The sequence below is a fragment of the Microtus ochrogaster genome, chromosome 10 (assembly GCF_000317375.1).
Source record: "Microtus ochrogaster isolate Prairie Vole_2 chromosome 10, MicOch1.0, whole genome shotgun sequence".
Classification (NCBI taxonomy): domain Eukaryota; kingdom Metazoa; phylum Chordata; class Mammalia; order Rodentia; family Cricetidae; genus Microtus; species Microtus ochrogaster.
In genome coordinates, this window is record NC_022016.1 from 75,858,348 (window position 1) to 75,871,668 (window position 13,321).

The 13,321-nt window shown below is 38.2% G+C and overlaps 1 protein-coding gene across 5 annotated transcripts in view; it reads left to right on the forward strand.

Annotated features, from left to right (window-relative positions):
- The window catches only part of Tut4 (terminal uridylyl transferase 4), a 99,470-nt gene that overhangs the window by 62,821 nt on the left and 23,328 nt on the right, over positions 1–13,321 (forward strand). For all 5 annotated transcript variants that reach the window (XM_013348546.2, XM_013348547.2, XM_026781896.1 and 2 more), the window contains exons 19-20: positions 4,260–4,349; positions 5,480–5,593. In XM_013348546.2, the coding sequence (XP_013204000.1) occupies positions 4,260–4,349; positions 5,480–5,593 (204 nt within the window). The remainder of the gene's footprint in view (positions 1–4,259; positions 4,350–5,479; positions 5,594–13,321) is intronic.

Here is a 13,321-nt window from a genome sequence, read left to right on the forward strand (position 1 = left end):
CTATGTTCATAGCAGCATTGTTCGTAATAGCCAGAACCTGGAAACAACGTAGATGCCCTTCAATAGAAGAATGGATGAAGAAAGTATGGAATATATACATATTAGAGTACTACTCAGCAGTAAAAAACAAGGACTTCTTGAAGTTTGCTGGAACTAGCTCTGTAGACCAGGCTGGTCTTGAACTCACAGAGATCCGCCTGCTTCTGCCTCCCGAGTGCTGGGATTAAAGGCATGCGCCACCATCGCCTGGCAAGAGTTGAATTTTAGATGGATCAGTGAGGGCTGGGCTTCTTTCACATGGTCAATTGTTTTCTTGCATTTGACTGTTGTTGCTTTTCTGTAATGATCTCCATTTGTTACACAGAGACATAGCTTCTCCAGGTAGAAAGATAAATATGTATAGAGTGTAGATCCATGAATTCACTGGACCCTGGTAGTTGATCCAGTACCAGGCATGATTTCCCTCTTATTGAGTTGGCCTTAAGTCTAATTAAAAAGATATTGGTTACTGCTAAGGTAATTAAGGCAAGTGCACCACTTGTTGCACCTTTGATGTGGTGCCATGCTTATCTTTGCTTTAGCTTGTAGGCACCATAGCTGAATAGGAATATTGGTTACTTCCCTCTCTTGGAAACTTGCATGGAATCTTCTGGAATAAAAGCTAGTCCTCAGTGAGAAGGCTTTTGGGCTAGAACTAGATTGGCTCTTTTAGGTCCTGTATCAGAAGAATTTGTTTTGTTTGTTTGTTTTTTGAGATGGGGTTTCTCTGTTTAATAGTCCTGTCTGTCCTGGAACTCGATTTATAAACCAGGCTGGCCTGGAACTCACAGAGATCTGCCTGCCTCCTGAGTGCTGGGATTAAAGGTGTGTGTCAACCCTCCCAACCCCTCACCCCCACCCGTGACACAACATGATGTCTTAAGCAATAGGAAGTTACTGCAAACTTCTGGGAGGCAACCAAGGGCAACCATTATAGCCTATATTTTGGAAGTCTCTTAGATAACCCTGACCAGCGACTCAATAAGGAACTTTTCATGCCTGATGTATGTTTTCTTGTTAAGTCTGTGGCTTTTGAGGGGAGCATTGTCAGCCCAGATGGGGAAATTTTGTTTAACTATATATGTAGATGTATTATTAAATGTAATTTTAGATAGATAAATAACATGATTCCTTATGACTTTATGTTAGTTTACTCTCCTCCCTCTGAATTAATCCTCCTCCCCTTATGTAATTAAAATGCCTCTGCCCATTTTTTCTAAAATCTCTTGTACTGTTATTCTTCTCTATTGCTCTTCTGTTCTTCCCCATGGTTCGTTCGCTCTTTCTTTCTTTCTTTCTTTCTTTCTTTCTTTCTTTCTTTCTTTCTTTCTTTCTTTCTTTCTTATTTTACTTTTAACTTTCCTGGCTTCTTTAGTTACTTCAGGTTATATACTCACATCTGAAGATCTGAACCTAGGAAACCCTAGATGGGAGAGAATATCATGTGTTTATCTTTGTGGATCTGGGTTACTTCACTCAATGCCAAATTTTTATTCTTCCCAGTTCCTTCCATTTACCTTCATATTCTATGATTTCATTTTTCTTTACAGCTGAATTATATTCCCTAGAGTATATGTACCAAATTCTCATTACCCATCCATCAGTTGAAATACATTTTTGTAACTTTGATGTCCCATCTAGTATGAATAGAGCGGCTGTTAAGATAGCTGAGCAAGTATTTGTAGAGTGGGATGTTGGCTCTTGGGCATATGCCAGAGAGAGGTGTAGCTGGCTCACATGGTGGGTTTATTTGTGGCTTTTTGAGAGTTTTCCATGCTGATTTCCAGACTAGCTATAGAAGTTTGCAGTCCCACCAGTAGAAGATGAGGGTTCACCACATCCTCTCCAGCATTTATTTTTTTTTTCTTTTTTTTTTTGGTTTTTTCGAGACAGGGTTTCTCTGTGGCTTTGGAGCCTGTCCTGGAACTAGCTCTGTAGACCAGGCTGGTCTCGAACTCACAGAGATCCGCCTGCCTCTGCCTCCCGAGTGCTGGGATTAAAGGCGTGCGCCACCATCGCTCGGCCCTCTCCAGCATTTATTGTTGCTTGTTTTATTATGGGGTAAGATGGAATCTCAAAGTTGTTTTGTTTTGTGCTATCCTAATTGTTAGGGATGATGAACATTTTTTGGAGATATTTCTCAGCCATTTTTATTTTTAAAAAGAACTTACTAAGCTGGGTGTGGTGGTGCACACCTTTAATCTAGGAGACAGAGGCAGGTGGATCTTTTGAGTTTGAGGCAAGCCTGTTCTACAGAGTAAGTTTCAGGACAGCCAGGGCTATACAGAGAAACCCTACCTTGGAAAAAAGAAACAAAACAAGCAAAAAGAACTCCTTGTTCAGATCCTAAGCCCAGTTTTGAATGAATTATTTGGTGTTTTTTTTTTCTTTAACTGTATTTTTAATTCTTTATATATTCTGAATAGTAATCCTTTGTCATATTTACAGATGGCAAAGATTTTCTACCATTCTGTGGATTTCCTCTTTCTTTGATTGTTTCTTTTGTCTCTCTTTATTTTTATTTGTTTGTTTGTTTGTTTATTTTTTCAAGACATTTTCTCTGTGTAACAGTTCTGGCTAAACTGGAATTTACTTTGTAGACCTGGCTGGCCTGGAACTCCCCGAGATCTGCCTGCTCTGCCTCCCAAGCGCTGTGATTAAAGGTGTACGCCACCATTGTTTCTTAGCTATACAAAACTTTTTAGTTACATAAGGTCCTTAATTGTTGGCTCCTTCCTGTGCAAGTGCACTCTTAATTTAGAAAGTCCTCTTCTACAGCTATACCTTTGTTTTTTTGTAGTAGTTGCAGTGTTTTCAGGATTCAGATTTAGGTCTTTGGAGTTTTTATGCAAGGTAATAGATACCGGTACAATTTCATTCTTTTGATGTGGACGTCCAGTTTCCCAGGACCATTTTTTGAAGATGCTGTCTTTTCTCCAACTTATGGTTTTGGCATTTTTGTCAAATATTAGATGGCTGTAGTTTGGCATATCATGTTTCGGTCTTTAATTTTGTTTCATTGGTCTACATGGCTTTTTATATGCCTGTATTACAGTGTTTCTATTATTATGGCTCTGTACTATATCTTAAGATCAGATTTTTTTTTGGCTCTCCAGGCTCTTTAATGTTTCCATATGAATTTTCAGATAGCTTTTTTTCTATTTCTGTAAAGAATGAGGTAGAGATTTTTTATTGAGTTGCATTGAATCTGTAATGGTTTTTGGCAGAAAGTTATTTTCACAACATTGATTCTACCAGTCCATGAGTATGGTATGTCTAGTGTCTTATTTTTTTCTTCAATGATTTAAAGTTTACATTATAGAAATCTTTCACCTCCTTGTTTAGGTTTGTTTCTAGATACTTTATTTTCTTTGAGGCTATTGTGAATGGGAATGTCTGTGATTGTCTTCTTAGTATGTTTATTATTGGTTTATACTTCTAATTTGAAAAGTTGACAGATAGACTTCCTTGGCTGGGAAGATACCTTGATTGCTTAGGTGGTTTACATTGGATATGCTGATGATCCCTGCAAATGTGGGAATTTTTGATAGTGGGGGAACTGCATTCCCACTTTTCTTTGTTTCTTTGTTTCTTTCTTTCTTTGTTTTGTTTTGTTTTGTTTTTTGAGACAGGGTTTCTCTGTAGCTTTGGTGCCTGTCCTGGAACTAGCTCTTGTAGACCAGGCTGGCCTCGAACTCCCAGAGATCCGCCTGCCTCTGCCTCCTGAGTGCTGGGATTAAAGGCGTGCGCCACCACCGCCCGGCTCCCACTTTTCTTTATTCACAAAAAAAAAAAAAGTTGGCAAATTATTGGTATGTGTAAATTCTCAACTCTGAGCAGTGTAAGGAAAAAGTATTTTAGCTTTGATACTGATTTCAGAGTGAGGTTGATTTGTTTGACTAATTGTTAGGCATTTTGAAATCACAATATACTATTTACAGCATGTTGTATGTTTTTACCTGATTTGTAAGTTTATTAGTATATATTAAATGATTTCAAATGGGGGCTGGAGAGATGGCTCAGAGGTTAAGAATATTGCCTGCTCTTCCAAAGGTCCTGAGTTCAATTCCCAGCAACCACATGGTGGCTCACAACCATCTGTCATGGGGTCAGGTGCCTTCTTCTGGCCTGTAGGCATACACACAGGCAGAATATTGTATAATTGAATAATAAATAAATATTTAAAAAAATGATTTCAAATATGTAATTTTTTTTTTCAGGCTCAGCACAACACAAGAATGCTAGCTACGTATGCAGCTATTGATCCTAGAGTACAGTACTTGGGATATACTATGAAAGTGTTTGCCAAGGTACTTATGCAGAAGTTAAATCATCTGTTTTGTTATGTAGTACTGTGATAGCTAAATTAAAACGTACTGGTGTTAAACTTGTGAAAAATACTGTCTCAATTTTATTTATATAGTTTTCTTTTTTTTTTTCTTCATTCTCTTTTAAGATAGGGTCTTGCTCTGGTTATTTGGCTTACATTGTCTTTCTTTTTTAATCTCCTGAGTTATATCTGAGCTTTTATTACATTTTAATTTATTTACTTTTAATTTATTTATGTTATAAGGTCTTACTACGTAGCCTTAGCTGTCCTGGAATTTGCTCTGTAGACTAGGCTGGCTTCAAACTCACAGAGATCCTGCTGCCTCTGCTTCCTAAATTCTAGGATTAAAAGTGTGTGCTACTATGCCTGGCTGGTCTCTGAGGTTTTTTTTTTAAAAAAGATAGCTGACCCACAAGCTCCCAGAATGTTTCTGTCTTTGTCTTTCAGTGCTGGGCTCATAGACACATGTAGCCAGCCCTTTTGTGCTTTTATGTGGAAATTGGGGATTTGAACTCAGCCCCTCTTGTTTTTCATAGCAATTGCTCTATTCCACTAAGCCATTTTCCCAACCCTTATTTTTTTTTAAATTTAATTAACCTTTTTAAAAGTGGTAAGTACTGCTACTAGTTTGTGTGGATAGCTCCAGTACTTTTATCCTAAACTTTACTGATAAACTAATTTTTTCCTAAGGTTTTGCTATTATAACTATTCCAATTTTAAAATCAAATTTTTTGTTATTATATACATTTTTAAAGATAATTTTTGGAATGGAAATACTAGGTCATTAAATTTGTTTTGCTTCTTTTATTTTCATAGTGCCTGACTGTTTTTTCTAACATTTTATTAAACTGATTTTTAAAGAGTTGCTAAGCATGATCAGATGCACACCTTTAATCCCAGTGCTTAGGAGGCAGAGGTAGGTAAATCTCTGAATTTGAGGCCCTGATCTGCATAGTGAGTTCCAGGACAGCCACAACTCCATAGAGAGATTACCTTGCTTCAAAAATGAATGAATGAATGGATAAATAAAAACAGAATGGAATATCAGAGTCATCAATAGCTTGTGGAATTAGACTATTAATTTTTATTTGTAATCATTCTGTCTTCTAGCGCTGTGACATTGGAGATGCATCTCGGGGAAGTTTATCTTCATATGCGTATATCCTTATGGTGCTGTACTTTCTGCAGCAAAGAAAGCCACCAGTTATCCCAGTCCTACAAGAGGTTAGTTTTCCAGAATACTGTAGAGCCCAGAGCACATTGGCCTGTAGTTCCAACACTTGGGAGGTCAAAGAAATATGATTATCGTGAGTTCAAGGCCAGTCTGGTTTGCATAGTGTGTTTCAGGACATCCTAAGCAATTGAGTGATAACTTGTCTAAAAACGAAGTATTACAGGTGTTTTCAAGCAAATCATGGATTTAAACAGAACTTGCTGAGTTCATGAAATAATGAGAAATTTTTCTGTCATGCATATTCTGAGTTTTCTTTTAAAATTAATACTATAATGAAATAGTGAGCCTGTTGGGAAATTTTATTAAAGGAGCATAGTGACTACCAGAGGAATGTGAGGTAACTGGAACTGTTGAATATCTTATAATAGTTTAAAATGTTGTAGTCTTAGAATATTTGTACATGAGCTGGTTGTTGGTGGTGCAATCCTTTAATCCCAGCACCCAGGAGGCAGAGGCAGGTGAATCTCTGAGTTTGAGGCCAACCTAGTCTACAGAGTTGAATACCAGGGCGACACAGGGAAACCCTTCCCCCCTACCCCCCTCCCCACCCGCCCCCCTCAAAAAAACAAACAAACAAAAAAACCCCTGCAGATGTGTATTAAGTTCCTTTAGTTCACCACAGATTCACTCATATTCTAGGCCCTCACATGGAAAGATAAAGTTTCTTCTCTCTAGAGTACTTTACTTCTTCCTCCTGCCTTATGTATTCCAGTGTCTATTTTGACAGCCTTGAAAAGTCTTGTCAAGAACAAGCAGGAAAATTGGCGCTAGCTGCTCACGCCTTTAATCCCAGCACTTGGGAGACAGAGGCAGGTGGATCTCTGTCAGTTTAAGACCAGCCTGTCCTACAAAGCAAGTTCCAGGACAGCCTGTGTAACAGGGTTACACAAAGAAATCCTGTCTGGAAAAACCAGAAAGAAAAAAGAAAGAAAGTAGAAAAATTTCCTTATTTCTTCTAAAGTCATATTAGCTAAACATAAGAATGCACTTTGAAAGGAGGTTATTATGTTCATATTCACCAAAAATTGGTGACTCAGTGCCAATTTCTGTTGCCAGTTTATGCTCTCTGAAATAGGTGTAAAATAATTCTCAATCTTCCATTTTGGGCACAGAGTGGATTTGTGGGCATTAGAGAAGATGTAGTTCTGTCTTCTTAGAAGTATAACTGTTTAGAGATAGGAGAAAAATACCAGAAGCATTTGGAAAATCACATATTCTTTCGTTTTGATTTTTGTTTTTTGAGACAGGGTTTCTCTGTCTAACAGGCCTGGCTGTTTTAGAACTTGCTTTATAGACCAGGCTGGCCTCAAATTCACAGAGGTCTGCTTGCCTTTCCCTCCTGAGTGCTAGGAATAAAGGTGTGTGCCACTATGCCTGGCTAGAAAAACCACATATTCTGTTCTCACATAAATTATAATATGATGGCAAAGAAGATAATGACAAAATATAAAGTCATGTGTTGTAAATATCTGATTGCCAGTCCTAAATTTTCAAATAGTCTCATGAATCTTGTGGTTTTAGCAGTACCTCTTTCCCTTTTTATGGTCAGTACCAGGGAAATAAAAATTTTTAATAGCCGGGCGTTGGTGGCGCACGCCTTTAATCCCAGCACTCGGGAGGCAGAGGCAGGCGGATCTCTGTGAGTTCGAGACCAGCCTGGTCTACAGAGCTAGTTCCAGGACAGGCTCCAAAGCCACAGAGAAACCCTGTCTCAAAAAAACAAAAAAAAAAAAAAATTTAATATTTTTTTCCCCGGGCAGAAATTTCTAACTAAGTACTATACTTGGTATTTTATGTCTTTGTTCTTGGTTTTACAAGTCTGTGGTGCTGTGAATCAAGCCTAGAGCCTCATGTATGTGTAATAGGTGAGCACTGTACTACTGAGATATATTCCCAGTCAAAACAGTATTTTTTTTTGTAATTTTAAGATCACAGCAAAATAAAGGAATATGTGGAGATTTCTTTCTTTTTTTTTTTTTTTGTTTTTTGTTTTGTTTTTCGAGACAGGGTTTCTCTGTAGCTTTGGTGCCTGTCCTGGAACTAGCTCTTGTAGACCAGGCTGGCCTCAAACTCCTAGAGATCCGCCTGCCTCAGCCTTCGCCTCCCGAGTGCTGGGATTAAAGGCATGCGCCACCACCGCCCGGCTGGAGATTTCTTATATAACCTTACCTGGGCAGGCACTCCTCCATTATTAAAGCCTGTAAATCTACAGTGGCTAAATCCATAGTTTACATTTGTGGGTCACACTCTGTGTTGCATATCATATCAATTTGAATAGATAATTATGTACACATTGTTATTATACAGTACTTTTTTTCTGAACTTGTATTTGCTTTGTCTAGTCAGCCTCCATCCTGCCAACTCCTGGTAATCACTTATCTTTTTAGTATCTCCATAATTTTGTGTTTGTGTAGAATATCAAATCGTTAGAATCATTCATTCCCAGTATCTAACCTTTTTGTTTGGCTTTTTGTTTGCATGAATCAGTTTCACATTAATATAGTGAACTAGGACAGTAGCCTATAATAAATGGGATATTTAGGTGATGTGGGAGTGTCATATATCAATCTGTTGATTTCATTGGTTAAGTAATAAACAAACTGCTTGGGCTCATAGCTTAGAACATAGGTGGGTGGAGTAAACAGAACAGAATGCTGGGAGGAAGAGGAAATGAGCTCAGACTCGACAGCTCAAGAGGGGCAGACGCCTCAGAGAGACACAATGCTCCACTCTTGTGGGCAGAGGCGAGAGCTCTGCTCTCTGAGGCACAAGCGATGAAGCTCCGACCCAGGATGGACATAGGCTAGAATCTTCCCGGTAAGACCGGTGCTCACAGATTATTAGAGATGGTTTGATCGGGATATCAGAATCAGCCAGTAAGGGCTAGAGCTAAAGGGCCAAGCAGTGTTTAAATGAATACAATTTGTGTGTTGTTATTTCGGGCATAAGCTTGCTGGGTGGCGGGACACAGCCCACCCTTCTTATTACTACATTTAGGCTTACGATTCTAGTGAATATTGTTTAATGTTAGTTGGTCCCTTTCTTTCTTAGCATATCATGTTTCATGTATGTGTTGGAGCAGGTGGTACATATTAATGAGCCAGGACACAGAGACACTGAAACTGGGGTTTCACAATCCACTTGTAGAACCTATTCTCAATAACCTAATAATTTGCCATAAAACATATTAATGAGCCAGGACACAGAGACACTGAAACTGGGGTTTCACAATCCACTTGTAGAACCTATTCTCAATAACCTAATAATTTGCCATAAAAAGCCTAATAAGATCTTCGTAGCATCATCTGGATGACCAAACCTTTAACAAATTGTTCCAGTTTCGTTTCTTTACTATGATAAAGTATTCTGACAAAAAAAAAGTAGCTTAGGGGAGGAAAAGGTTTATTTGGCTTAAATAGTTTCCTCTTTATTTCATAATTTCAGAGAAGTCACACAGCAGGAACTTGAGATAGTTGATTATGCCACATCCACAGTCAAGATTGAGAAATCAATACATCCATGCTTACTGCTTTCTTTTTGGTAGCTGTCCCTGTTATAGTCTTTTCTCTCACAGCATCTAGGTAATGGTGCTGCCCAATGTGGAGGGTCCTTCTACATGAGTTAACAACTAAGGCAGCCCTCCACAGTCATGTGTACAGGCCAACTTTATCTAGGCAATCCATCACTCATGCTCTCTGTCAGAGGTGATTCTAAGTTGTAGAAAGTTGTCACTTAACTATCTGAGGGCTGGAGAGTTGGCATAGCAGTTTAAGAGCACTGGCTACTTTTGCAGAGCCCTTAGGTTCAGTTCCTAACACCCACATGACAGCTCACAACCATCTGCAATTTTTGTCCCAGGGATCTGGTGTTCTCTTTTGGCCTCTCTGGGCACCAGGCACACAGGTGGTACACAGACATTGTTGTGGGCAAAACACCCATACACATAAAAATAAAAATAAATAAATGGTTTAAAATTATACATATGGCCTATGGGGAAGAAGGCCTTACAAATTCGAATTAAGTAATATGCATTTATATTTTCATGTCTTTTCATCAGTAAATACCTCATTTGCTTTACTGTATGTCAGTTTCTTTATTCAGTTACCCACTGAGAAACATCGCAGTTGCTCTCAAGTTTTGACAATTATAATACAGATGATATAAAGATCTACATAAATGAATTTGGCTTGATGTGTTCTAGTAATCCCAGCAGTTGGGAGCTGAGGCAGAAAGATTAAAAGTCCAAGGCCCGCTCTGGCTATAGAGCAAGACCTTGTCTCAAAATCAAAATCAAACAACAACAACAACAACAACAAAAACCAAGGCTGGGGAAGTAGTTGTGTTTGTAAAGTGTTTGCCTAACATACATGAGACGCTGAACTTGATTCTCAAACCCAAATGAAGGAGGCCTTTTAGAGATGGGAGCACAGGAAGTTATTCTCTGCTACATTCTGACTTTGAGGATAGTGTGGAATACATGAAACCCTGTTTCAAACTGACAAAAAGACCTAATTACTCTTTTTTTTTGCCAGTTTATTTTCAAGACTTTCAGGTACATGTTATTGAGCAGAATTGCTGAACAATGCATGTGAGTTTTTAGAATTTTAAAGTGAAAATGTGGAGCTCCAGAGTGGCCGTACCATTTTGTATTTCTACCAGAGTGAGGGAAAGCACCTCTGAGCTCCACACCCTTACTAGAATTTCTGTTATACCTCTGTTCTGTACTTTGGCCATTCTATTAGATGTGCTGTGGTAGTTCATTGTTTCAGTCAGCATTTCCCCATTCCTTACATATCTTTCTATATGCTTATCTGTCATCCCTAGATCTGTAGAATGGTGTATGGTAAAGTCTGACCAGTATCTTTTTAATGTTCATATATGAGTATATACCATGTGTGTTCAAGTTTCCCAAGATGTGCTTGGAAACAAACTTTGGTCCTCTGTAAGAGCATCAAGTCATTTTAATCAGTGAACCATCTCTCCAGCCATGGTCTTTAGCAAAATTTCTCAAGTAGTATGTATTACAAGGAGAAGACTGAATTCAGGAAGGAAGCAAGCATGAGGGTCAGGCAAGGACTGGAACGAAAAATACAAATTAACTTCAAGGAAGAGCAGAAAATTTTACTACTATGCAGAGGTACCACACACAATGCCAGTGCCTAACTTAAGCACTCTCAAAGAGAAAAGAGGCCTGTAGATTGTGGTAGACTTTTTTCCATATTAAGTTAAAACAATTCCCTACTCACCTAATTTATGGGGGATTTTTTTGTTTTTATTGTAGTGATTTTAGTTTCATTTTGTTTAAAGTTTATGATTTTTGTATGTAGCCCTTGGTTGGCCTAGAACTTGATATATCTGGTCTTGATATATCTGGTCTTGATGATCCTTATGTTTCTGCTTCTTGAATGTCAGGATTGTAGTCCTATACCACCATGCCTAGCTATTTTGGTCTTTTGAGGATATAGGTTTTTTGTTTGTTTGTTTGTTTTGTTTTTGTGTTGGCCAAACTTCTCTTAAACTCTGAATTTATCTGATCCTTCTTAAACTTGGAAATAGTTGTGTGCTACTCTGTCTGGCTTTTCTTTCATTCTCGTTAATAGGTTTTGAGTTTTATCAAACAAACGCTTTTTCTGAATCTTGATATAGTAATATGACTTTTCTTTTACTTGTTAGTGATAGGTTAGTTTGATTTTTATATGTTGAACCAGTTTTGAATACTTGGGATGTATCTCACTTGGTCTTTTTTTTTTTTTAAATATTTATTTATTATGTATACAATATTCTGTCTGTGTATATGCTTGAAGGCCAGAAGAGGGCACCAGACCCCATCACAGATGGTTGTGAGCCACCATGTGGTTGCTGGGAATTGAACTCAGGACCTTTGGAAGAGCAGGTAGTGCTCTTAACCACTGAGCCATCTCTCCAGCCCCTCTCACTTGGTCTTGATTTATAATTATTTTGATATATTGTTGGAATGTTTTTTGGAATGTTATTAGGTATTGGTTTAATTTAACAGATAAATGCCTATTCAGATTGTTTTTCCTTGTGTGCATTTTGACAGAAATGTATCTTTTAAGAAATTATCTAATTGAGTGTGTCTCATGCTTGTAATTGAAGCACTTCGGGAGGCTGAGGGATGAAGATTACTGTGACATCAATGCCAGCCTGTACTACAGTGAAACCCTATCTTAAAAGACAAACAGACAAACATACATTGTAGAGATTTAGCTTATTTGGTAGGGTGCTTGCCTAATATGCATGAAGTCCAGTGTTTGCTTCCACAGTACCACATCCATCAAGTGTGGTGCGTGCTTGTAAGCCCAAAACCTGGGGAGTTGGAGGCAGAAGGATCAGAAGTTTAATGTCATTCTGGGCTATATACCGAGTTTGAGAGTAGGTTGGACTACCATGAAACTAAGTAAGCAAGAAAGAAAACAACCAAAAATCGGAAAGAAATTAGGTTATTATGTCTGTGAATAGAGAGTTGATAATATTGCCTTTTATTATTCATGGGATCTAGAGTTGTGGTTGCGTATTTTGTTTTTACGTTAATTTATGTTCCTGGGTTTTTTTTTTTTCTCACTCATTGATGATGATGATTGTAGCTTTTATTTTAAATTTTTTTTGTTTTGTCTTATTTAACCAAATGCTGCTAATTAATTTTGAGGTTTGAGTTTTTGGCCTTCAGTCTCATTTCCCTTACCTTCTTCAGTCATGGAACTTTGCTACCTTGAAGCTGGAGAGCAGGTTAATGGGCCACAGAGGGTGAGCATCCAGGTTCTTATTTTACCACTATCATTCCAGAAAAATATTTTATTTACCTGTCTTGTCTGGGGCCACATGGGGAAATTCAGAATTTTTTCTTTTCTTTCTTTTTTCTTTCTTTTTTTTTGAAATAATCTTCAACCAGGCAATGGTGACCCACGCCTTTAATCCCAGTACTCAGGAGACAGAGGCAGGTTAATATCTGTGAGTTCGAGGCCAGCCTGGTGGTCTGCAGGGTTTCTTTGTGTAGCTTTGGAGCCTGTCCTGCAACTAGCTTTTATAGACCAGGCTGGCCTTGAGCTCACAGAGATCCGCCTGCCTCTTCCTCCTAAATGCTGGTATTAAAGGCATGCACCACCGCCTGGAAGAAGAGCCTGTCTTAACAGACAAAATTAAACAAAATATAATGATAAAACTTTTCTAGTGTTGTCTTGTATAACACACACTGAAGTAGTGCATGAGTAGGTGCATGAGAAGGCGGTTCCAAACTAACTAACCTGGCCACATAGTAATGCCTTTTCTCAAAAGTCAGAAAACAAAAGCAACTTGGCATGCACTCAGCCTTTAATTCCAGTTCTCAAGATAGCAGAGTCAGGGGATGTCTGTGAGTTTCAGGCTATTCTGGAAACTCATAGGAAACTCCACACCAACCAAGGCTACATAGCGAGAACCTGTCTCATGCAACATAATAAATAAAATCGAGAAATTGAATGCCTTTTAACAATAGATATAAAAGTAGGTGTTCATAGTGATGGTTGTTTTAATTATTCTTTTACCATTCTTTTTTTGTGATTATTATCATCACCAAAATTATTGTTACTGTTGAGAAAATATAATAGAATTCTTTTATTCACCTCAAATAAACTTTCACATTGTTTTGAAAATATATCTTCTAGTGGTCGGGCGATGGTGGTGCATGCCTTTAATCCCAGCACTCGGGAGGCAGAGGCAGG